Raw genomic sequence first — 27,902 nt, forward strand, 5'->3', positions numbered from 1 at the left:
AAAAAATGAAAATTAAAATGAATTTATAATTCTTTTCAAAGTGGTGGGAAAGAATTAAGCCAATAAATTATGGGATTTATTTTTCTGCACACTAATGGCACAAGATGTTTATGGTGCATTTCATTGAAAGCACTGATGGCACTGTTGCAGTACAATTGCTTGACATAACTTTATCAACGATTTAATAGCAGTCAAGAACCTTAAAAATCCTTTAACCTATTGCACACAGGACATTTCTTCAGTTGTGCTTTGGCTAGGTAAATAAATACCTTCATAGAGGCAGCAACCGGTACTTACTTTACAGTAAAGACAGAGCATGTAGATCGAAAAGCATTTCTAAAAATACTCATATATGCTGAGAAATCTACAGAAATACTTTATACTCTGAAAGTATGACGCCGTAGCTGACTGTTTCTTAAATGCCTTCCCATAGCTGTAAGATGCACAGAGGAACCAGAAGATTGAGCCAAGGATAACCCAGAAGAAACACACTGATGGCTGAGCAGGGCTCGACGCCGCCTGAAAGGCAAAGACAAAGTCAAGGTTAGGCAGAGAAAGTATTCATTGTAGTTTCACGAAGCGACACCATAGAGCTGCTTTACCTAGTTCAACAAACAGAGTCTTCTGGATCTTGGTTACTTTACAGATGAATGTTGTATTCTCAGTGATGGCGAAGCTCATAATGGTCAGCCTGAATCCGTATGGCTCAAGCTCTGTCACAAACGTGTTGTGCCTGAACTTGGGCTCAGGCATGATTCCAGAGATGTTGGTGTTTATGATGATCTCCTTTTGGCCTTTGGACATGGAGAACTCATAGTCTGTGTGGTAGCTGGGTCTGGGCTCCAGAAGGCAGTCCACTCTGAGGTCATTATCTTCCTCTTGGCATACTGTAATTATACTCTCTTCATCCTGACACAACACTGGGATCATCAGAACTGGAGATGAGAAAGCATGATTCCTGTTATTTAGATATTTGTCATATCAGATCATACAAAATGCATGTTATTGTTTATTTAGTACTGACCTGAATAAGATATTTCACATAAAAGATGTTTACATATAGTCCACAAGAGAAAATAATAGTTGAATTTATAGAAATGACCCCGTTTAAAAGTTTACATACTTCTTTAAAAAAAGTTTACATACATCTTAATACTGTGTTGTTACCTGAATGATCCACAGCTGTGTTTTTTTGTTTAGTGATATTTGTTCATGAGTCCCTTGTTTGTCAGTTAAACTGCCTGCTGTTCTTCAGAAAAATCCTTCAGGTCCCACAAATTCTTTGTTTTTCCAGCGCTTTTGTGTATTTGAACCCTTTCCAATAATGACTATATGATTTTTAGATCCATCTTTTCACACTTAGGGCAACTGAGGGACTCGTATGCAACTATTACAGAAGGTTTAAACACTCACTGATGCACCAGAAGGAAAAAACATACACTAAGAGCTCTGGGGTGAAGATCAGGGTAATTTGGACTTATTTTGTCTTCTGGGAAACATGTAACTTCTGTTCCCCTACTTTCGTTGGCTCTGAAGGGCAGTACTAAATGAAAAAAGATTATATTTAGGCAAAATAAGAAAAATGTACACATCTCCATTCTGTTCAAAAGTATTCACCCTCTGCTCTTAATGTTTTATTTTTTCTTCTGTAATAGTTGCATATGAGTCCCTCAGTTGTCCTCAGTGTGAAAAGATGGATCTCAAAATCATACGGTAATTGTTGGAAAAGGGTTCAAATACACAGAAATTCTAGAAAACCTTATATGTAAACGTCTTTTATGTGAAAAATCTAATTCAGGTTATTACTAAACAATAACATGCATTTTGTATGATCCCTCTTATTTTGGTAAAATAACATTTAGCAGATTCTAAAAAGGCGGATGTAAACTTTTGACCTCATCTCTATCTATCTCAAAAAATATAGTTGTCATCATAATAAAATTAATTAATTAATTGAAAAATAAATAAACAAACAAATAAATAAATAGACCCAAAAGTCTTTTTTAGCTGTATTTGAGGTAATATATTATTGTGATATATTTTTGTATTCATAGAAAAGTATTATTATATTACATAATTATATTATATTACAAACTTCTGACTATGACAGTTGAATATAACTTATAATATAATAATAATATAACAAAATCTTATATTTGAATGGTTAAAATGGTTTCATATGAAAAGGAACATAGAAAAACATCTTCATAATGTTCTTACCTCCCAGAACAAGAATCCACCCAAACAAAGAGTTAAATCTGTTCATTGCAAAACTCTAGATAGAAAAGAGGAAAGAGAGTCATAAAACACTGTTAAATATCCCAGAGCAGAATAAAATCATTTTAACATATATAAATATCTATTATTTGACTATCAAAACTGCGGTTATATATCAGGAAAAAAATGTACATCTTGTGTTTCCCCAGAACGTGTAGAGGACTAAATAACCTTCCTGTGAAAAGCATTGCTGATAAATTAATAATTAGCTTTGAAATAACTATCAGCAGTGGCCACAAAATCTAGCCTGAAATCTAGCATGAAGTGATTTGAAAAAATAGGCTGATAAACAAACCTGCATTTTAAAATGTTTAGTCCTGTCAGCCATGTGGAGCATCCATTAAACTGTGCCCTTCAGACGACAACAACAACAGTGCTGTAGCTCCACCTAACTGCCTCACATAGCAATACACCTAACAGCATGAAGTACTGCACTGCAGTGGACTGCAGCAGCCCCTCCCATCTGTGCTGCACTAATGTAACGCCTCAACATTATCATATGAGCTATCTGTATGTCCATAATATGTCTATTCACATAGCTAAAGTAACACCTGATGAGAATCATGAAGGCCCTTTGCTGCTTTGATAAGCCTAATGTCATTCTTACTGTAAAATAAACAGTGCAATACAGCACAATTTGGCATGCAATTTTCTGACAGGATGTACATGATCTTATATATCATAAAAGCTGATTTGTGTGTAATCCTCAATCACAGGCCAAATCTTTTGCTGCCTGAGCAGGCATGACATCAGAGTTTTCATATATTTACCTTTCAGAGGCTTTATGGTCGTGCTGTTTTAATCCCAGTCTGTGATGTTTTTCGTTTGGCCGGACGCCCTTTCCAGTGGTTCATAAAGCTTCAGCTCTGTAGAGAGTGGACGGAGAGAGGATTCGAGAGAAAGGAGAAGAGGTTTGTCTCCCCCTTTTGAAAGAACTATGCCATTTACCTAATGTTATGCAGAGTTCCCCACAATTTGAAGTTACTCATTTTGCCTTGAACTCTCAAGGAATTCCAAGTGTAATAATATGTAAACATTTACAATATGTTTCAGTATTTATGCTATTAATCTACCGTTCAAAAGATTAGGGTCAGATTTTTTCATTTTTTTTTTTTTTTTAAATCTCTTGTGCTCACTAAAGATGCATTTATTTGAAAAAAAAAAACACATTAAAAACATAAAAATACAATTTAAATTACTGTTTTTAATTCTAAAATATAAATAAGCTGAATTTTCAGCTTCATTACTCCAGTCTTCAGTGTCACATGATCCTTCAGAAATCACTTTAATGTGCTTAAAACAGTTGATAAAAATTCTTATCAGTGTTGACATTTGTGCTGCTTAATATTTTTGTAGAAACCATGATTAAACTTTTCAGGGTTCTTTAATGAATAGAAAGTGCAAAAGAACAGCAAACTTTTGTAACATTAAAAAAAGAGTCTTCACTGTCACTTTTGATCAGTTTAATAGTGTAGTGTATTTATTTTGTTGTAATAAACAAATGTGACAGTATGATATGACACAGTATATGTTACATCAGTCACTGAACAACACTTATACAGCATTTATTAATTATATTAGTTATTGTCAATGTTATTTTTTTACTGATACATTTCAACATAAATTTGCATATGTTAACAATGTGTTTTAAACTAAAATGAACTAACAATACACTGTAAAAAAATGACCGTTAATTTTACGGTAAAAGACTAAAAATGCTACAGTAAAATCCTGTTAAATGGTTATCGGTAAATTCCCCTACTGTATACGGTGAAAAACTTGCATTGGACATTGGATGTAATTTTACGGTAGTATACCGTTTTTCGAAGTGAAAACGAACGTATAATTTACAGTGAATAACCGCAAATTGACATTCCCCGAATTCCCTGCATTACATTTCAAATTTGATGTTTTAAATAACTGTTTCTTCTTAGTTTTTTCTTATCAGTTTTGTATATTAGGGTTGTATGTTACATCTAATGTTGCTAAATAATGTTTATTGCATTATTTCAGTTTCATGTGTGTTACCACGATAGTGTTTAGTGTTTGTGTGAATGACACTATGCACCTTCTATATATGTTAGTAATAAAAAGGTTCATCATGTGACTTTCTCATCACCACCTGCGTTTGGTGGTTATCAGTGTATTACAAAGGTACAAAACTTTAATATGTTGGTTATCATTGCATCAGTTAAGAAAATAATGGTATTTCAATGTAAATATAAGTTAGAACCATAAAAACACAGCAATTTTTTTCTTTTACAGTGTAGCATATTTTTAAATTAAATTTAAACAACAAAGTCATTTCATTAAGATAAATAAATGTTTTAACATTACTGCATTACTCATTGAAGTAAATAGTCAGATCTGTCATTCCCTGACAGCCGCCAATCATTTGGTTCTCTTGCATTTTATTTTCAGTAAACACTGTGGATGTGCCCTAGTGAACTGTTTGTTTGTTGCTCTTTGCATTTAAATTAGAGGACAAATTAGCATGTAAAAGGCCTTTATTGTCATTTTCTAAGATGGATGCAGGTATATTCAATACCGCTAAGATTTCAGTCAATCAGAAGAAGACTGATGCACCTCAGACAAATGCTGTTTCTAGACAGGTGAATATCACACACACCAGTGTTTATTGTTGCTTTATTTTTTTTTTATGGGAATGAAAGATTATTTATTAAAGAGATTAAAGAGAGTGACATCTCCGGTGTTTCCTTAAGTGACAAGGTATGCTTTTTGAAAAGCACTGACAGCTCATTGCTGAAGTTCAGAATTAATTCCACTGCTTTATTTTGAATTGTTAATTTGCCTCGGCTGATAACAATGCTGGTGGAGTGTAAAGAGGATGTTTTACATTTGAAAGGATTTCAAAATAAGCCATGACAACCCGCCCTTCACATCAAATGAAGAGATTAATTCATTGGTACCATACAAACGTTGCTCATTAATATTACTGCTTTGGAGCCCCTACAAATTAAGATAAAAATGCCTATTTAATCAACACAATAACTGAAACGAAAACAATGAATTTCACAATTATACTCCCAAAAGAATCCTAAGTAGGAATAAATTCTAATCTGACTCTGCTGCTGTAAACAATATTTTCATTAATATGTTAAGGGAAATTTGTTGCAACTTATGATCTAAATTCCATCCACTTCACTTAAAAATTCTACTCCATTTTAGTCATTTTATAGAGTTTTTGTTCAATCATTGTCTGAACCACTTCTTGTATGTAGAGTCATTGCAATTTTTTATCCTTAATTTTAAAAAAAAAAAGTTTATTGAGCTGTAATGTTTACTGTGCATTACAGTATGTACTGAAAATATGAACAAAAACTGTTTTCAGATCAACTTTTCTGTTTCAAAATACAGGAGGAATTGACCTTCCACAGTATTTGCATTAATGTTTTGACAAAAGCAAATGTAATCCTATTTTCATTTTTGGTGATATATGATTGCAGTGTCTTTCGTAACATAAAATATACTACCTTTTACATTATATTTGCACTGTCTTTCAAAAGTTTGGGATTATTAAGATGTTTAATATTTTTTAAAAGGTTTCTTATGCTCATCAAGGCTGCATTTATTTGATCAAAATACAATATTCTGATTTATTATCAGTGTTAAAAACAGTTGCTTAATATTTTCTTGGAAACTGTGATACTTTTTTTCAGGATTATCTGATGAATAAGATGTTAAAAAGAACAACATTTATTTAAAATAGTAATCTTTTCTAACAATATACACTATGGTTCAAAAGTTTAGAGTCAGTTAAATGTTATTATTATTTTATTTTTTATTTTTTATTTTTTTGAAAGAAATTACTGCTTTTATTCAGCAAGGATGTGTTAAATTAATGAAAAAGTGATAGCAAAAACTTATATGGTTAGAAAATAATTCTATTTTAAATAAATACTGTTCTTTTTAGCTTTTTATTCATCAAAGAATCCTGAAAAAAAGTATCACAGGTTCGAAAAAATATGTTGGCAACACAGCTGTTGTCAACATTGATCATTCTAATAATAAATCTCTATTTATCTCTATTTATTATTGTCTGAGCATTAAACACTGCAATGCAGTTCTGAAATTGTTTGTTCATTTGTTGAGCACCAGAGGGAGGTGTAGGACTGTACCTAACTATGACACGCACCCGTACAATAAATTCCCTTTAAATTTATACCCAAACATACTTTTTAAACCAGAATGTGTGAGTTATGACACATTAAATCTGATCAGTGATAGAGCATACAGTCGAAACGCACAATTAACTATTTACAAATACTTCGTTTCACTTTTTATGGCTGCTGTACAGTTGAACTCCTCCTGGTATTGCTATCCATTAATCGTATTGCCCTTAATCACTGAACGAATCAGACGAGAGCTGCAAGTTGGGCGCAACTTTGAATCCTGTGCTGGTTAACGTCATTAGACGTTTTCTAAACATCCTACAGTTTAACCAAGAGCGTGGTTTACTGTTAGTTAAGTTAATACGACGAGTTTCGGCGGAACAGATGATGCTTTTAGAGACTTCTGTCCAAAGCGCATGGATGAGGGTAACCGCTTCAGGACGCCAGGGCAACAACTGAAGGAAGAAAGCACGTTTACTCTTTCGTCTAGGTTGCAACTGAGCAGATACCTCAGGTTTATGTTGACACGGTCATCCATTCTTCTTTAATCTCAGTGCTTTAAGCTGATTTATGTTCGATCCGCTGCCCACGCGCGCAGTTCAAAGTGCGTCTCGATGCGCGTAATTGTTTTGCTCTATCGGAGTAGCCTATTTCAGCTCCTGGTGTCCATCCGAACTGGCTGACAAGTTCAATTTAACAACAGGACATCTAAATATCTTCAGTTTTCCTGTCACATCTTAATAAATGGGGAACCCGGATAATTGTTCTCTAAGGGATTGTGCTTTCTGTTAAACTCATACCGCACCACTTGTTTTGAAATAGCTACATCTTAAACAAGACCATGATGTTTCTGAATTTGGTTCTTCCACTGATGTCCATCGTCTTGATACGAGGTAAGACATACTCTTTCTTCTTTAATGTCTCTTTGTCTCAGTTTACGTTGTCTATCACTGCTATGTTGTTTTTTCAAGACCAAGCGTACTATCACAAACTATTTAAAATGTAAATAATTCATTAAAACATGCATTTAAATTGTTATTATAGTATGGCATACCCTGTAATTTATCATAGAATCGATATTAAATAATCAATTATATAGAAAAGTGTGACTTGGTTAAAAACAAAATAAATATTGGATCAAACTGGTAGAAGGTCACTCTTCAGTATTGATCAGTATTGTTTTTATCTGACCAATACCAGTTATTATTAATGTCTTCATTGTTTTGTTTCGTCTTTTTGACAGTATTATTTCAATTCCCCATGTTTCCTGTTTACTGACCAGTCCTAAGGGTCAGTTTTTTAAAATTGAGATTTATCATCTTTAAGTCTCAAATAAACAAGCTTTCCATTGATGTATAATTTGTTAGGATAGGACAATATTTGCCCGAGATACAACTGTTTGAAAATCTGGAATCTGAGGGTGCAAAAATCAAAATATTGAGAAAATCGCCTTTAAAGTTGTCCAAATTAAATTCTTAGCAATGCATATTACTAATCAAAAATTAAATTTTGCTATATTTACGGTGGGAAATTTACAAAATATCTTCATGGAACATGATCTTTACTTAATATCCTAATGATTTTTGGCATAAAAAGAAAAATCGATCATTTTGACCCGTACAATGTATTTTTGCCTATTGCTATATAACCAAATTTTGCTATACAATTTTTGCTATAAACTTTTTTTGTGGTCCAGGGTCACATATACCAGTAAAAATAGCCTATCAGTCTGTCTCTAATGTAATCCTTCATAGAGAATAACATAACAAAGACTTAAATATGTTGAAAGGTGGCTCTTAAAAGTATTTCACACTATATATCTGTATAATTACAGCTTTCAGCTTTTAGACTTGAAATGTTATCATAATTCATACAATGCAAGGCTCTGGTTGAGCATGAATCACCATCATACTTTCGTTCTGGCACTGAACATGCTCTGTTGTCTTGAACTGGATTTACCAATGTATGTAGCATCGGAATTACAGCTTGTGATGTAACAGCGTAAGTCTGCCGAGTCTGCCTTTTTACAAACACATGGGCCGTCTGAGATTTCCTAGACACTATGCTACACTTAAGAAACATCTGGTGAATTGTGATTGGTTTTTTGGTGAAAGTGAAGGCAATCCGCTTGTATTGGAGAGTAAATCAACAGCTCATGCAGTCACATGTGCAGCGTGCTGGATTTATTTGTATAGTAGGATTTGCAGCATTATTTTCTTTGTACGGTTTGTCCTCAGCTGTTAATGTATATCAGCACTGAAGAATGAAATATGAACTATATCTCTCTCATTTCTCAAAGTATGTGAATTAACAAACTCTTTTACATGTGGAAAACAGACTACGTAACAACATGTTGCTCAAAAGTTCACGTTGATATTGCAAAAGTGTCATCTTTGAGAGCTTTATCATGAGAGTTTATCTTGCTTTAAGTCCCCATTTTATTAGATATATATATATATTAGGGGAGTTTCCTCTGAGGAGGCAAGGGCGGCAATATCCCCTTAAAATATTGGATGAGAAAAATTTGTAGTACAAAAATAAAAAAATGCCAGTATTACGAAATATAACATTAAGAGGTGTATAAATTACTTGTTTTTCTAAAGAAAAGCAACAGCGACACCAGCATGTAAAGCTACAGCGAGAATCCACGTGTCTCTCGCCTCCCCTGAGCCCATTGTGTTTTAACAGACCCCCTAAAGTGTGCGGTGAGTTTGGTGGGGGGTAATTGAGAATAAATAGGGGAAAGTCACTATATGACTGGTAATGTTTGGCTGTGATTGGTTCATGCGATAAATCCTGCCTCTTGTGTTTGTGCACATCAGTCTGAATGAACAATATAATGGCATTAATGGGAAAACTAATTTTAAAAAGTAAGTAAACAGCTCACATACTTAGATATAACCTGGGGCTGTCAACGATTAATCGCGATTAATCGAATAGAAAATAAAAGTTTGAGTTTGCCAAATATATGTGTGTGTACTGTGTGTAATTAATATATTTTATATATATATATATATATATATATATATATGTATGTATAAATACAAACACATTCATGTATATATTTAAGAAATATTTACAAGTATATTTATTTATTATAATTTTTATATAATTTATATCATATATATAAATCTAATCTAATCTTTGTGTGTATTTATATATACATAATAATTACACACAGTACACACACATTTATTCGGCAAACTCAAACTTTTATTTTCTATGCGATTAATCGCGATTAATCATTTGACAGCCCTAATATAACCACTTTGTTACATCAAAATAAGACTCAAAATGGCCTGAAAAAATGATCTGTGTGAGTGAGTAATCAGCTTGGTGACATTTAAAGTAAATCTTTGTGTCTGTGACCAATATTTACAGAGATTTAATGACTGGCGATCCAAAAAATTCAAAAATAGTTATTAAATAGAATAGCTGAACATAAGTTCACAAATAAAATATATTAAATTGTTACTGCCTCGAGTAATTATTTTGGAATAAATGTAAAGTGCTTAAAAACGCGATGAGATTCATACATGGCTTTTAATAAATAGAATATTGATTACATTATTAATGAAAATATATAAAATAGAATTTTTTTTTTTCTGAACGTGTAATTAATGCTTATTTAACCAAAAAAAGGTGGCGGGGGAAAAAACAACAACACAGACCACCGCACACCACTGATATGTACTATTGTATTATTTTATGGATTTTTAAGACTTGGTTTTGCTAGTTAGAAGTGAGAATTTAGAGAGAAAACATGCATATTTGTCCTAAAATACATGAGAAACAATGCAAAAAAAAAAGGCAATTTTTTTTTTATTTTATTTCTTTTAATTTTGGAGTAAAATTTTACCTGGGCATGTTTTTGTCAGGCTTTGAGAGATTCATTCTTATTAGATGTACCACAGCTTTGTTTGAACAAGCCTAAAAAATGTGCTTGAAGAGATGGTGAAATAGTGCGAAAATATTTGTACATTGCCATGACACTTTTAGATGGACAATTTTCAGATTCTTGTTTGAATCCAGCAATTTATGCTTTTTTTCCCCACTACAATTTGTATAATATTTGTAAACATTTGAATTGCTGTATCTGTATTGTTTTGGCAAACACAGTCTCTCGTATCATTTACTACTTTTTCCTTGAGGAGATCCCAAAATAGAACGTCACTAGGGGTGAAACTTGAGTATGATTTCTGAACTGTTGTCAGTAACAACCACAAAAACAACTGGTTTCCTGTCATCTTTGCTTCATGTCATCTTGATATAGAAAGAAGCACAGCTAAGGAAACAGCAGGATGTTTAGCAGCTGGTGAACAATCTCAGTTGATTTCTAAAATGATGAACAGCATCACAAAATTGACGTGTGTGAAGTTTTTCTTACACACCTGAGAATTTTTTTCTCCTTGTCAGTTAACATAATGCGTATCATAATTCACTTTAGTATGAAAATATTTGCTAAGAACGTAACTAAATGTAATATAGATGTGAAATGTCACGTAGAAATTTCTTGACTTTTTGAATAATGAAAAGAGAACTTGCATATTTCAAATCCCTGTGAAATATGAATGCATTCTTCCATTTGGAGCTCTAATTAGAAGGAATTATTGAAGAACATTGTATATGTGTGTGTGTGTGTGTGGCCTGTCTGGTGTTAAGCGTTGTCTGGTCCTGCTGTGGCTGATCCTGACCCACTTTCCCCCCTTACTATCAGCGCTCCCTCTTTAACTGCCACTGAGCACACGCTCCCACCATCTGTTATCCCCTGGCCCGTTGCCATGGCAATACTGGGAGTCTTTTCTAAACGGGCGATGCAGTAGTCCGTGGATAATGTAGTAAAGGGCTGAACTCCAGCAACAGGTCATTGTACTAAAACCACGGCGTTGGCATAAGCCAGCTCAGTACATGCGACGCAGCCCTCTGAGCTTGAGTAATGATGAGCTGTGATTAAGTTGAGGGACTAATCACTAAAATGATTCAACTGTACCAACCCACCAGACGCAAATCAGTACCATGGGGGGAAAAATTCATCAGAAATGGATATCAAATAAATCTGGATTAAGAGTGTTCTGTAGTGGTTGGGATTTTGATTCATCTCAGTGACTTTTGAATCCATTCACTGACAGGATTTGTTCTGAATTGTTCACTGATTCATTCAGTAACCCGTGGTTTCTGGTGATTACTATTCTGTGATGACGAGTCAGAATGAGTCAGTGAATCGTTTATTTAATTGATTCATCTTTCACGACTGAAACAAGTCTTAGGGTGCGTTTCAATCAGCTCTCTCGTTCCCTAGCTCATGAATCAGTATATCGTGCTGTACACGAATCCGGTCACCTGGGCTCACTGCACATTGGGACAGTGATTACTCAGTTTCCGGGGACATGAGTACATATGACGTCAACGGACAACACTGTGGAGCATCATCACTGGAATTAATTAACTATCTAAATTAATTCTTTTTTTGCTGTAGAGAAATCAGATGTATTCACGTATAATGTATTCACCCTCTTGTCACCCAAGATGTTCATGTCTTTCTTTCTTCAGTTGTAAAGAAATTATGTTTTTTGAGGAAAACATTTCTTCATTTTTCTCCATATAATGGACTGATATGGTGCCCCAATTTTGAACTTCCAAAATGCAGTTTAAATGCAGCTTCAAACAATCCTAAATGCGGTTGTAAACGATCCCAAACGAGGGTCTTATCTAGCAAACGATCGGTTATTTTCATTAAAAAAATACAATTTAAATAATTTTTAATCTCAAGCGCTCGTCTTGCTTTGCTCTCCTTGAACTCTGTGTATTCTGGTTCAAGACAGTTAGGGTATGTCAAAAAACTCCAATCGTATTTTCTCCCTCAACTTCAAAAATCATTTCAAAATCATCCTACATCGCTGCAGGAGTACCAACCCGGTTTTTGCAAAGTGAACATGCAAAGAAGATCAAACACCCTTAACAAAGAAGGTAAGACAGCGATATAGGACGATTTTGAAGTTGAGGGAAATTTTTCAACATACCCTAACTGTATTGAACTGGAAAAAAAACTGTCCACGCAGAGTAAGATAAAACGAACGTTTGACTTTAAAAAGTATATAAATTGTATTATTTTTATGAAAATAACCGATCATTACGCTAGACAAGACCCTTATTTCTCGGGTGGGATCGTTTATAACCGCATTTGGGATCGTTTGAAGCTGCATTTAAACTGCATTTTAGAAGTTCAAACTCGGGGCACAATATCAGTCCATTATATGAAGAAAAAAATGTTTTCCTCAAAAAACATAATTCCTTTACGACTGAAGAAAGAAAGACATGAACATCTTAGATGACAAGGGGGTGAGTACATTATATGTGAATCTTTGTTTTGGAAGTGGACTTCATCTTTAAAACATCCTGCAAGTTTTACAGCTTAAAACTGCTCATCATAAGCAAAGCATTTTTTTATTTAATCAAGCTCCAAAAACGGCTAGTTTGGATCTGGGGTGCAAGAACACTGTGAACAAATAGAGTGAAAGAACTTTCACTTTGACACATTTGGTTTAAACAGCTCGTTTGCGTCTTTGTACAGATATCAGAAGGTTCCCAGCGTAAGGAACGAGTGGATAGTTTGTTTTTAATAGCATCCCGAATTGTGTTTGAGGATTGATTGGAGCATTTTGTTTTGTAAACGAGGCACGGTGTCAGGGAGAGTTCACAAAAAACATTTGTTGAAAGATGAAGCGGTACTAGACCTGATTGCAGCTGCACCACAAACTGTAAGTAAATTATTTCATAATGCTTTGTCTGGAAATGGCCTTTTTTAAATGGAAATGGCCTTTTTTCATGTTGTCAGAACACTCACATGCAATATCAAGGGGTTCATAACAATGGCTGATTACCTTTTTTTTTCTTTTGAGATTTATTTCTGGCCTTTTTGCCTTTATTATACATAACATAGTGGACAGGACACGAAGTGGGAGAGAGAGAAGGGGGCGGGATCGGGAAAAGTCCTCGGGCTGAGATTCAAACTCGGGACGCCCGTAGCGCAGCGGTGCTGTATGTCGGCACACTGCCCACAAGGCTATCAGCGCCGACAATGGCCGATTACTGAGAAACCTTAAAGGTCCCGGCCCTTTAAAACAGGTTGTTTTAGACCATAGGCCTCAAACTCAATTCCTGGAGGGCCACAGCTCTGCACAGTTTTGCTCCATCTCTAATCAAACACACCTGATCCAACTAATCAAGGTCTTTAGGATTACTAGAAACTATTAAGCAATAAGCAGGTGTAGGTTGGAGCTGGTTGGAGCTAAACTGAGCTGTGGCCCTCTAGGGATTGAGTTTGAGACCACTGTTTTACACAAAAGGTCAGAATGAGGGTTAAAATATTATTTTTTCCACATATTTATATATTTGTCTATTTATTTTTGTGCAAAAAACTTTATTGACATTATAAGTAAACCTCAAGGAATGTATTAAAATAATTAAAAAATCCATGTCTTGACCCCTTTTATTATAAATGTTAACTAGATGTTAATGCTAAAATATTTTAAGGAAACGTCTGCTTTTCAAATCTTCTGTTGTGTGTCATTATATTTATCGAGTTGACTCGTGTGGTTTATGTTTCACACTTGTGGAAATGTGGTGTAATTTACGGTAAGGGAGCATAGTGAGCATCGACGCTCTCTAGTTTTTGAAGTGATTTGTGGGATTTTTCAGGGAGTGAATGTTCCAGTGCACTGGAAGGATTTTGCGATTGAGACAGCCCTTAAAAATGTCAGACTTCCTGATCAGTGCCCTGACTATTGAACTAGGGAGCTGATTGAGACGCATCCTTAGTATTCCCTATTTTAATTTGGGTCTGTACTGTAAATCAACTAAGAAATTCCATATGGAGTGCCTAAGTGTCCCAAGCAAGTTATTCTTTTTTTTCTCAGAGTTGTCAAGTTCTTAGAGCACTTTATTTTTGCACATTAAATTATTTGAAAAAATTATAAAAGAAGACTGCTAGTATCTTGACGTGTAATTGTTTTTTGGTTACACAGCAAATTAATTGCAAGTATTAAGTTTTTACTTTTTTAGAAGAGTTTATAACTTGCAATCATGTCACATGTGGCCTGAAAAAGTGTACAAGATACTTATTTTTTTCTTTTTCAAATGCTAGGTAAGACCAGTGTTATTTTAGTTTTATTTATAGTATTTATTAATATTTTGTTTTGTTCTTATATTTGCAGTTTTCATATTAATTTCAGTTTAATATTTAGAAGTTTTAGTTTAGCCATTTTAGTACTTCAAGTTCACAGTACGTTTTTTTAGTCACTTCACAAGTTCACAAGTGGAAATTTGTTTTTGGCTTAGTAACACAATCACGCCTACTCACACTGAGATCCCAGTATTTAAAATTCTAACAGCAGTTGGCACAAATTACATTTGATACAAATTTTTCCTTGCTTGAGGTTGCCTAAAATGTCTTTTTGATGGTAAAAGCTGAAATTTAATATTTGAAGGATGAGAGCAATCTTCAATAATAAACTGTGCTTTTTGTTTAACTCATTTAATAGATTTGATTTAACAATCTTATTAGATGACATGCCAGCATTTTCATTCTAGTTTTTGTTTATTTTGTCATTTAATGTTGATTTTATTTTAGTTTATAAATTATTTTAATTTTAGTCAACAATAGCAACACTAGAAATTACTAGCAAGCAGTAGAAAAAAACACCAATAATATCCAATAATAGTTCTAATGTAATTTTAATTATTTGTGGTTTATGTTCTAGCTTTCATTTAGTTTGTTCATGAACACAAAGCTTTGTTCATTCATTTGCCAATGAACAATATATCTTGTTAAGCAATGCTTCTAATTTTGTTTAGACTCATTTAATAAAGGGAGTAATTGTCCAGTAAGTCCAACCAATGATATTGAAATATGATATTAATATTGCATTCTACCAAAGCAGTTATGTTTCAAGAGACACTTGAATCTTGAGTCAGTTCATGGTCAACTGAATAAAAATTAGTAATTTATGAACTAAATGGAGTTCCAAATGTAGGTTTGGGAGGATCCTAATCATTCAGGTCTGTCAATCATCATTATGAGCCTATAAAAGCTGCAGTCAATGCAGTGACAGTTCTTTTAGCATCCCACCACCTCCCCAGCTCCAATTTCTATTTTCCGTCTATGTCAGGGGTGGCGAACATCGGTCCTGAAGAGCCGCGGCCCTGTAGGGTTTTGCTTCAACTCTAATCAAGCACACCTGAACAAACTAATCAAGGTTTGAAGGGTTGAGGCTACAGGCAGGTGAGGTTTTATTAGGGTTGAAGCTGAGCCTCAGGTTCAAGCCTCTGTTGAGAACTGCGAGCCAGTTTTGTTTACCATTAACCACCAGCACTGAATAGGCAGGCGAACTTGTGAAACAGTACTTCGTGTTCTGTCACGTGGATACCTAAATTTATTGTCTTGTATTCTCCAGTTGTATCATGTTCTGATTATTTTGTTCTCTTGGCCTTCTTGAATTTTGCATGGCTAAGCATGACTGCCGATAGCTCACTTTAAAAAAAAAAAGATTAATGATACTCGCCTCCCAGACAGATGTGAAGGGAATTGTTTGTTCTTCACTGAAAACGATGTGTTTTCTTTGAACACTGTATAAGCAACACTGATCTCATTTCATCTGGCTGTCATCCACTGTACATCTGAGCTGATTGAGCATATACAAATCCAACATTTTATCTAGAGAAACCCAATAGACCCAACCAAAAGAGAGATATCAAACTCGAGTGTTGTAGAGCAGTGTCACTGTAGGTCCACTGGTGAAAGTTGATAACCCTGCCTGATGACATTATTCACAGAGAGGGCTCTCACGGCTTACTGGCACATCATATTAAGTATGATAGCTTGCTTAAGGCAGCATACTGCTGTAGTGCTCAGCTCTGGTTAGTTTCATGCACTACTAGTATTAAAGCTGAAGTATGTAATATCCTCACCTCTAAAGACACCAAACAGAATAATGACCAATAATGGACAGTATTATCATTGGATAATCCTGCCCCCAAACTGATTTGGTTGAGTGCAGAGCCGAAGTGGTTGAGTACAGAGCCATTGTGTCTGCATATCAAGCTGGAATAGAGTAAGTATTTTAATATTGAAATTAAAATATTAATTAATTAAGATAAGGACAAGGCTGTGTGGATATGTTCCTGTTATGTTTGCTAGAATCAAGTGAAATTTACATGATGGCTTAGAAGTATGACAGTATATTTTCAAGCAAACAGATACAAGTAACTTGTGTGTATTTCAAGAAGTGATTATCACAGAAAGGTCAGAGGATGTTTTTATTAAAACTTTTAATTGACGGCTGCATCTGTGTCTGAGTTTGAGATAAAGCATCCGTGGTTTTGTCTTTGAACACGATGAGTTTCTTTTTGAAAACTGGGAACAGACTTGAATGTTGTTTTTCTGCTATTACAATGGCTTGCTGGCGTATTAAAGCGATTCGCAGTGCTTTTGCGGATATTGCCAGCTTTGCCTGTCTGCTTTTAGATTAACAGCCTAGTGCTTAGAGATAGAGCAAATTGTGATGAGTATCATGATGGACGGCTCTCAGGGAAAACAGCAGTGCTGCAATGCTTTTGTGTTTCTGATGGTACTGTTAAAATAATTGCTATTTCACACATTCACAAGAAGTAAGGCAGCACAAGCTAGCTATTTTAGTCTTCATGAGCTGTTCACAGATTTGGCTTGAACGTCTTTTCGTTACAGTGATGAAGAATGTGAAAATCCTCTCAACTTTTGATGTCTCATCCTTATCTCTGCTTGGTTATAAGTCGATGCTTTCCATAGGTGCTTCATTATTATCAGACCTGTGAGATATTAGACCACTATGATTCTAATACAGGGAAAAATGAAAGAACTATGGTAATTTTACTCTCCTAAGACCTATGATAACTGTCCTGCTAAATCAGTGTAATGAACATATATGGAAATTGACAGGGCTCAGCTTTGAGGATAAAAGGGGACCTAAGATGTGCTCAGTCTTGGTTCTAACACGTAGTGAAGCAGAAGAGGGACATTTCATAACTAAGGGAGTGCAGCTGATTAATTAGTTCATTTTAAATTGTGCAATTTAAGGTGTCGAAAGCAATTGATTTGTGTATAACCAGGCATTTTGTAGCTCTGAGTCACGTCAGGGTGGGACTAGAAACTAATTGTTTGATCACTCATCAGGTAGTAAAATTACTAGAAGAGGCTGCACTTTCCGAAAAAAAAAGGCATGAAAGCCATCACTGGGGCAGTGCCTTTTCAAAAGCTACAATTTTGTACCTTTTAGGTACCAATATGTACACTTTAGGTACTAATATGTAAGTCCCCATAATATCAAAATTGAATGGGTATGAATATGTTAGGCTTAAGGTTATCTATAAACTAGTGTGTTTCAAAACAATGACAAAATTCGCATTTACAAGATTCACTTCCAGAACAAAAATTTACAAATAATGTTCTCACCTCGTTGTCATCCAAAATGTTCATGCCTTTCTTTCTTCAGTTGTAAAGAAATTATTTTTGAGAAAAACATTTTAGGATTTTTCTCCATATAATGGACTGATATGGTGCCCCGAGTTTGAACGTCCAAAATGCAGATTAAATGCAGCTTCAAAGGGCTCTAAACAATCCCAGCCAAGGAAAAAGGGCCTTATCTAGCAAAACGATTGGTTATTTTCTAAAAAAAATTGCAGTTTATATACTTTTAAACCTCAAACGCTCATCTTGCGTTAACTCTGAATGTATTCTGGTTCATGACAGTTAGGGTATGTCGAAAAACTCACATCTCATTTTCTCCTCCAACTTCAAAATTGTCCTACATCGCTGTTTTACCCTTTTTTGTAAAGGGCATTTGACCTTATTTGCATGTTAATTTTGTAAACACTGGGTTGGTACTTCTGCAGCGAAGTAGGGTGATTTTGAAGTTGGAGGAGAAAATTAGACGTTTTTCGACATATCCTAACTTTCATGAACCAGACAACACAGAGTTCACACAGAACTGGAAAAGACGAGCGTTTGAGGTTAAAAAGTATATAAATTGTACTTTTTTTTAGAAAATAGACGATCGTTTTGCTAGATAATACCCTTCTTCCTCAGCTGGGATCGTTTAGAGCCTTTAGAAGCTGCATTTAAACTGCATTTTGAAAGTTCAAACTCGGGGCACCATAGAAGTCTATTATATGGAGAGAAATCTTTCTTTACGACTAAGAAAAAAAGACATGAACATCTTGGATAACAAGGGGGTGAGTACATTAAATTTTTGTTCTGGAAGTGAACTTCTCCTTTAAAACTTATTTTTCTAACTTCCACAAATATGGATCAACAATTTTGATTACATCACCCTGCACTTTAGCTTCTCTTCAAACTTTCTGTCCAATCAAATGCTCTCTAGAATCCAAAGAATCATTTTATAGTGTTATGGATGAAATTGTGGCCTGATACACTGTCAAATGCGGTTATACTGAGCTCGGGCTGTAAAATAAACGCTATTGGCTATTTATAAATAGGGGTGGGACTATTTGATATGTCCCGCCCTTTCTTCTAGTTTTAGTTTAAATTACGTCAACATATAGAATAACGCTGCATGTTTCAAAGCACTTATGTGGACCTTTAAAGGGGTAGTTCACCAAAAAATGAATATTCTGTCAATAATACCCTCATGTATTTCCAAACCCGTAAGACCTTCATTCATCTTTGGAACACAAATTAATTTTTTTTAATGAAATTCAAGAGGTTTCTGACCCTGCATAGACAGCAACGCAGCTACCACATTTAAGGTAGTACACTGTAAAAAACAATTTGTTGAATCAAAATAATTTGTTAACCGGCTGCCTTAAAATTTTAACTTCAGTCAACTCAAAAAAAAGTTTATTCAACTTGAAATGTTAGGTTATACTAAGTGACAACTTAGATATTTGAGTTGATTCAACTTAAAATTTTAAGGCAGCTGGGTTACTTACCCAGCTTTTAAGTTTAACAAACACAAATATCTAAGTTGTGACTTAATACAACTTAACATTTCAAGTTGACTAAATTTATTTGAGTTGACTGAACTTAAAATTTTAAGGCAGCAGGGTAACAAATTATTTTAAGCTGACTCAACAAATTGTGTTGTTTTTTACAGTATAAGGACATAATTAAAATAGTCCATGTAACATCAGGTTCAACCTTAATTTTTATGAAGCTACAGGAAAATCTTTGTGTGCAAAGAAAACAAAATAACTTTTTAACTATTTAACAATTTGTTGAGTTTGTTGTGTATAGATAAGATTGAGCAAATATAGTTCATTCTACTCATAAAATGATTGGGGGTGTCCATCAGTCTTGTTCATAGGTGTTGGATGTACTGTAGCTCTCGTTCCTCAAAGCTTTTAATCAGCTCAGAGACCAGAGCTCATCAGTCCATCGGCAGAGTGGGAGGAGATGAGGTCATATGTATATGACATTTAGGACTCTAGAGCAGCCATGTTTGATTGACAGGTGTACTTTAGGCATTGTAACATACTATATTGCAGTAAAGTTGTGCAAGCCTCTGCTTTAGTAAAACATAAAATAATATAACATATTTATTTTATCTTATCTTCATCCATTTCAAATTCAACAATGAATGCAGAATTAGTGTCTAAACACTTACGTGATACTTTTATGGTGCTTTTGCATTCTTTTGAATCTTGAAAGGTCCTTCATTTCATTGTGTATGGAAAACAGTGTTTATCCAGGTTTGGAATGACAAGAGGGTGAGTAAATGATGACAGAATTTTGGATAAACTAATCCTTTAATATCATAAGAGGCGAAGCTGCGAAACTCTGTTTGCTTTTTTTATTATGCAACAAATGTCTGAACAAATTTCTGAGCTGACAGTGCATGCTGTGTGGAAATGTCTGTGTCTTTTCCGATTGACTCACGAATGCAGTGAGGAGACTGGACAGCTGAACAGCAGTTTGGACTGTGTTCTTGGTCCCCTTTGTTGACGGAGGGCTTTCATTTCTCATTAGCCTTTGTGCTCAGTGTCATGACAGCTGACTTATGAAGCACAGTCCAGCCCTGCGTGTCAGGTCATCATGTCCAGATGACAAATCCTGTTTTAGTTTCTGTCACAGGTGTAAGTCACTTGTGAGAGATGTGGTTTTTATCAACTTGTAGTTTGGTACTTTAATGAAACTGGCTTCTGTGTGTTATTGAATCGACATCGGCAAATCAGCTGATGAATATATAGTCTAAGATAAGGTAAGATTTCAGTTTGTTTTAATATTTAATGATTATATTGATTTCATTCACTTGCAATTGTGAGAAAAAAGTCAGAATTGCAAGTTATAAACTCAGAAGTTTGCAAGTTCGTGTCTCACTATTCTCTTTTTCCTCACAATTCCAAGTTTACATCAAGCTATTCTGATTTATTTTTCTCACAATTCCGAGTTTACGTCTTACTATTCTGACTTTTTTCTCATAATTCCAAATTTACGTCTCACTATTGTGAATTTCTTTCTCACAATTCCGAGTTTACATCTCACTATTTTCATTTTTTGCTCACAATTCCGAGTTTACTTCAAACCTTCTGACTTTTTCCTCACAATTCTGAGTTTACATCAAACTATTCTCACTTCTTTTCCTCACAATTCTGAGTTTACATCAAACATTCTGACTTTTTTCCTCACAATTCCGAGTTTACATCAAACATTCTGACTTTTTCCTCACAATTCCGAGTTTACATCAAACATTCTGAATTTTTTCCTCACAATTCCGAGTTTACATCAAACATTCTGACTTTTTTCCTCACAATTCCGAGTTTACATCAAACATTCTGACTTATTTTCCTTACAATTCCGAGTTTACATCAAACATTCTGACTTTTTTCTTCACAATTCCAAGTTTACGTCTCAGTATTCTGACTTTTTTCTCACAATTCCAAATTAACATCTCACTATTCTGAATTTCTTTCTTACAATTCCAAGTTTACACCTCACTATTCTGACTTTTTTCTTCCAAGTTTGCATCTCACTATTCTGAATTTCTTTATCACAATTCAGTTTACGTCAAACCAGTCTGACTTTTTTCCTCACAATTACGAGTTTACATCAAACATTCAGACTTTTTTCCTCACAATTCCGAGTTTACATCTTAACTTCTCTGACTTTTTTTCCTCATAATTCTGTTTTCGTCTCACTATTCCAACTTTTTTCCTTATAATTCCGAGTTTTGTCTCACCATTCTGACTTTTTTCCTTATAATTCCGAGTTTTCGTCTCACTTTTCAGACTTTTTTTCTTACCATTCCAAGTTTACATCTTACTACTCTGACTTTTTTTCTCATAATTTCAAGATTACGTCTCACTATTGTGAATATTTTTCTCATAATTCCAAGTTCACATCTCACTATTCTGACTTTCTTTTTTACAATTCTGAGTTTACATCAAACTATTCTGACTTTTTTCCTAACAATTCCAAGTTTACATCAAACTATTCTGACTTTATTCCTCACAATTCAGACTTTCCATCTCACTATTCTGACTTTCTTTCTTACAATTGCGAGTTTACATCAAACTATTCTGACTTTATTCCTCACAATTCGGCCTTTTTTTCTCAAACTATGAGAAAAAAGTAAGAATTGTGAGATATAAAGTCCACATTATGAATAAATAATGTTGAATCTTTTCACTGAAACAGAATAGAATGAGTTCAACTCACTGATTCAGTGCTGTTCTCAAATTGACAATTTGCTGGAGGTGAAGAATGTGAATAATGACTTGATATATAGCATATGAATCATCTCAAACACTGAACATGCTCTGAAATAATGATTACTGCTTTGAGTGCTGTATCTTTTCATAAAAGGTGATAAAATGTAATATCATACAATAATCCTGACCTGTACACATTTTCCCGAATATGATCTGCAAATGTGACCGTACTGGCCCAAACATGACTAATGGGTATCACCAACAGTAAATGATTTCTAAAGTAAATGTTCATTTGTTACGACAAAGGGTGTGTGGATGGCTTTCTGTGACATGTTTTTTTATGTAGGTATCTATAATGCAGGTTAATACAGCATCATGCATAGGGCAGTATACTAATGTTCTCTCTCATGGGGTTGGAAGCGATGCTGAACTTCAATATCCTGAGTGCTGTAATCTGCTGCTGTCGCTAACCTCCTCTAACCTGTCGTCCAGCAGCACCCATTCAGCAGGGCTTTGCTGTGTTTGCGCAGGCTCTCATGAGCAGCCCTAAAGCCTGGGAAAGCCGGTCTGCTCCCCTGCTGTCTGCTCTAATCCAGCACAGGCTTTCTGCCTGTCACTGACTCACATTTATTTTTTTGTGTTGTATTTTTTTTTTTAAAGCTTACCCTATCTATAGTGACCGAAGACTTAAGGACTACATTTAACAATATTAAATTTGTGTCCTGAATACCACACAGGACATTTTTTTTTTTTTTTTGAAAGAGATATCTTATTTTGCAAAATCATTTCATTAGTGTCCTATTTGACTCTGTGGTGAAATATAAATATTTTTCTTGGTGCTTTGAATTATACCATGATCATCACAGTTTAACCAGATTTAAATGAACCAGCTCCAAGCTTTTATCTACATTCTTATTTTTTATTTTATTAATTATTTTTATATAAAAAAATATATTTGCTTTTTATTGTTTTATTTAATTATTTTTTATGAATTATTATTTATGTTTTACATTATAGTGTGTGTATTTTTAACAGGCCACATTCTCCTTCTATATAAACAGTTTTATTTAGCCATGTTGTCTATTTAGTCCTAAATTATTACAAACTCCAAAATTAACCACAATCTAATGTAATTACCTCCTACTCACTCTGGTTTCTGTCAATTAAAAAGAATAAAAAATACCTTGTGTTTTGAGTCCCATACACTATTTCTGTCATCACTTAAAACATACAAATACCAATTCTGACATATCTGAACCTCCCTGCCCCAGAAAGCACCAGAATTTTCCAAAAAAAAGAAGAGAAAAAAAAATGTGTTTACAGTTATGTAAGGGACTTTACCTCAGTAAAGTGCAGCCTTATTTTGGAGAGGGATTGTCTCCTGTTTTAAGTGGTTTAACGCTAGGACTCCTCTGGCTATGTAGAGGCTTGGGATTGGAGTATCACGCACACGTCCCGCAGGTAAACACATGCTGTGTTTACAGACACCCTTTAGCCAGGGCGGGTGAAGTCCCTCTCTGTATCTTATTGTCGCCGTGGTTCTTAAAGCCTCCTATTTTTAGACAACTAGATTTAAGCCCAGTCTCAGTCGCATGGAGCTGTTGCACCTTATTTACCAGCTACAGGCCCACGGCAAAGAGACTCATCTATATCTTTCATTACTCTTTGTCTTTTGTATGCTATTGTCTTGGAGGATAAAGTCTTTGTAGACCATTAAGGTGGATGTACCCATTTAGGAAGTTACAGAGTTAATTGCCCCAGTTCTGAAAACAGAGGACTCTTATTTACAGTATATCTCAGGGTGGACTGAGCAATGTCTACCTACTATATGTATATTTATTTTTTCTTAGTGCTTTTGACTAGCATGGTTCCTGATAATTTACTCACATCTTATCCAAGATGTTCATGTCTTTCTTTCTTCAGTCAAAAAGAAATTAAGTTTTTGAGGAAAACATTCCAGGTTTTTCTCCATATAGTGGACTTCATTGCAGTTTCAATGCAGCTTCAGAGGACTCTACACAATCCCAGCCGAGGAATAAGGGTCTTATCTAGAGAAACGATAGGCCATTTTCTAAAAGAAAAAGTAAAATGTGTATATTTTTAACCACAAATGTTCATCTTGCACTAGCTCGGCTTCACACGTTACACAGTCACGTTGGAAAGGTCAAAGGTCAACAAAAAGACGTAAAACAATGATTTTGGATGATTTAGAAGTTAGAGGGGAAAATGACATTGAGTTTTTCGCCCTACCCTACCTTTTTGAACCGGAGTACACATACGAAGAATTAACCATGTGTGACCTCTCCATCATGATTACATAATGCGTGAAGTTGTGGACACGCATCGCAGAGCTAGTGCAAGATGTGCATTTGTGGTTAAAAAGTATATACATTTTTATGACAGATTGTTTCGCTAGACAAGACCTTTATTTCTCAGCTGGGGCAACACATTCTCACTCCAAACTCGTCACATATTGACGCTTGGTCAGGACCCCTTGTCATCAATTTAGGATGCACAGGGTGCCCCTTTAACTCCATTTGTTGTTATGCAGGGTCCTCCATTACTTTAAATAACAAACCTCTGATGTCAATATGCTGACGCAAAAAGCATTGGGAATTTTGTCGTCATGATTAAATTACATATTGGGTATAATTTTGCCATTATTGCATGTATGTTGGGGTATGTTTTTTTTTTCCAATGTAAACAATCAAAACTATTGTTTTACATTACACTGTTTATACATTTATGAGCACATAACCCCTAAACCTAACCATTTGTCAATATAAAACACAGAATATAACAGGCAGATACAACTACAGTCACAAATGTTTTTTAAAGTATTAATATCCCAAGTCTTCTGAGGCAAAACGATTGATTTCTGAGAGGAACAGATGTGATCGCTGTCTCTATCCACCGTAAAGCTCATCCTGTGTGCGGTCTGTGCACAAATGTAAAAATTGCCACCAGAAGAAGTGCTACGTCAGCTTTGGTTGTGAAATGCCATTGGCTTTTATGTGTTTCGTGACCAATTGCATCACGCTAAACAAGTTCGGGAGTCTTTTTCTCCGACTTCATTGGAAACCAACGGGTTGAAGGTCCAAATTGCAGTTTCAATGAGAAAATGACATTGAGTTTTCGCTCTACCCTACCAGTGTGACATCTCCAGCATGATTACGTAATGCGTGAAGTTGTGGACACGCATCGCAGAGCTAGTGCAAGATGTGCATTTGTGGTTAAAAAGTATATACATTTAATGATAGATAAGAACTTTATTCCTCAGCTGGGGCAACACATTCTCTCTCCCAACTGGGGTTAGGTGCTCCAAAATATCTATGAAAGTATAAAATTATATAAGTTATATCGTTTTTCTGTTTTTGCAAATGCATGCAAACTATTGAAGGGGTCATGATGTTGCTCCAAAAGTTTACATATGGGTGGTGTTGTGCAAATCTACCCACACCGTGGCGTGCACATGTCGGCACGTGTTTGAACAAGCCGTTTTAGGAAGGCGTGACTGAGTCTTAACTTTTATAATAAATATCTTTTTGGGTTTCAGACTTCAAGCTCTGCAACTTTACAGATTTTACATATGCACAAACAGCTTATAACACTCCAAAGACAAAGGAAAACAAGTAACCGCATAATATGCATCAGAACTGCATCATAACTGCCAAGGGGTCCTGACCAAGCGTCAATATGTGATGAGTTGGGAGTGAGAACGTGTTGGCTGGGATTGTGTAGAGCCCTTTGAAGCTGCATTAAAACTGCAATTTGGATCTTCAACCCATTGGTTCCCACTGAAGTCCACTATATCGAGAAAAATCTGAGAAAAAAAATGGAGTGTTTTCCTTAAGAACTTTAATTTCTTTCCGACTGAAGAAAGAGAGACATGAACATATTGGATGACCTGAGGAGGGTGAGTACATTATCAGGAGATTTTTATTCTGGAATTGTTTTTAAGGTTTTTATTCTTTCTGTTCCCAGATGTTCATGGTCAGATGGTCCAGATGGACAGCAGTAAGTCAGGATTTGTGGGCTCACAGGTAGAGCTAAGCTGTCAGTTTGTCAACAGCAACCCACCTGTAAAAATCTCACAGGTAACCTGGCAGAAGCTTGTCAATGGCACTAAGCAGAACGTGGCCATCGCCAATCCAGCCCTGGGGGTGTCGGTACTGAGCCCCTTCAAAGAGCGTGTGCGTTTCAAGAACCCCGCCGTCCGCCAGCGCACGCCTTCCCTGGAGGACACCACCATAGTCTTCAGCAAACTAAAACTGTCGGATGAATCCACCTACATCTGCGAGTACACGACCTTCCCAGCTGGCAACAGGGAGAACACGGTTAATCTCACTGTTTATGGTATGTAATGCTGGTGTTCTATTAATACCAACTGTACATCAAGAACAGTGCATTTAAAAATATGACTTAAGGTGAGATTTAAGAGCTGAATAACTTTGACTACTGTTAGCGAGTGACGATTTAAAGGTATAGTTCAGCCAAAAATGAAAATGTCTAAAAATGTACTCCAGGATGTTTGTTTCTTTATCAGAACAGACGGAAGGGAAATTTCAGCATTCCTTGCTTATCATTGGATCCTCTCCAGTGAATGGGTGCTGTCAGAATGAGAGTTCAAACAGTAATCCACAATCCAGCAATTAATGATTGGAGTCGTGAATAACTTGTGGATTATTGTGATGTTTTTATCAGCTGTTTTGACTGTTATTGTGACGCCACCCATTCACTGCAGAGTATACATTTGTTCTGATGAAGAAACAAACTCACCTACATCTTGGATGTCAACAAATTTTAATTTCTGGGTAAACTATTACTTTAACATTGAGGAAGTTCAGGGACCTTACAAGATTCAGATTTAAACAATTTAAGAGGTATCTTAGTTACATAAAACCTGTGAATTTTGCTAGATTTTTTTGTAGTGATCAGATCACATAAGATGTTTTTTGTTTGTTTGGTTTTGAGATTAGTAAAACCTGATTTCACAGAAAAATATTTCATTTTACAAGTTTAAGAGGCCTTTGTCTTTTCAAAATGTTTTCCATGAAATCTGATTATTATATAGTGCTTTGCAGTTCTTAATGAAAAAAAAAAAACAAAACAAAAAAACAAATACCATGGCACAGGATATTACAGTAATCCACTGGTTGTCTGCGGTGCATGAAAAATCCCAGTGTTGTAAGCCTATGTATTTGTCCTGCAGCTCGTCCTATGATCCAGATGAGTCTGTCCACACCCTCCATAGTGGCGGGAACCAAAGATCTGAAGATGACTGTTGCCACGTGTGTTTCTGCCAATGGGAAGCCACCCAGTGTGATCACATGGAAAACTGATTTAGATGGAGAAAATAACACTCAGGAAATACGCAACCCCGATGGGACTGTCACAGTGCGCAGTGATTACTTGGTGGTTCCCAGTCGAGAAATACACCAACAGCTGCTCACCTGCATCTCCACATATAATGACGAACAATACACGGACAGTGTTACGCTCAACATTCAGTGTAAGAAACTTGCAACACACTGCTGTTTAAAATTTTGGGGTCTGTAAGATTAAAATATAGATACACATTCAGCCGGCATGCATTAATTCATCAAAAGTGACAGTAAAGACATTTACATTGTTCCAAAAAAATCTATTTCAGATAAATGCACTTTTTATTCATAAAACGTGAAAAAATGTGTCGGCGCCCATAGCCTTGTGGTTAGCGCGTCAACAGCGCGGGCGACCTGAGTTAGAATCCTGGTTCATGGACCTTTCCCGATCCCACCCCCTTCTCTCTCT

General features: G+C 35.2%; 1 protein-coding gene across 4 annotated transcripts in view; it reads left to right on the top strand.

Moving 5' to 3' along the window:
- The first annotated feature begins 6,648 nt into the window (after nt 1–6,648).
- nectin1a (nectin cell adhesion molecule 1a) overlaps nt 6,649–27,902 on the top strand; it is a 33,578-nt gene continuing 12,324 nt past the window's right edge. For all 4 annotated transcript variants that reach the window (XR_007825140.1, XM_051093775.1, XM_051093776.1 and 1 more), the window contains exons 1-3: nt 6,649–7,303; nt 26,094–26,465; nt 27,322–27,621. Coding sequence is in view for 3 of the 4 variants with exons in the window: in XM_051093775.1 (XP_050949732.1) it covers nt 7,252–7,303; nt 26,094–26,465; nt 27,322–27,621 (724 nt within the window). In the remaining variant the exon portion in view is untranslated. The remainder of the gene's footprint in view (nt 7,304–26,093; nt 26,466–27,321; nt 27,622–27,902) is intronic.

This window comes from Labeo rohita, chromosome 21, assembly GCF_022985175.1.
Source record: "Labeo rohita strain BAU-BD-2019 chromosome 21, IGBB_LRoh.1.0, whole genome shotgun sequence".
Classification (NCBI taxonomy): Eukaryota; Metazoa; Chordata; class Actinopteri; order Cypriniformes; family Cyprinidae; genus Labeo; species Labeo rohita.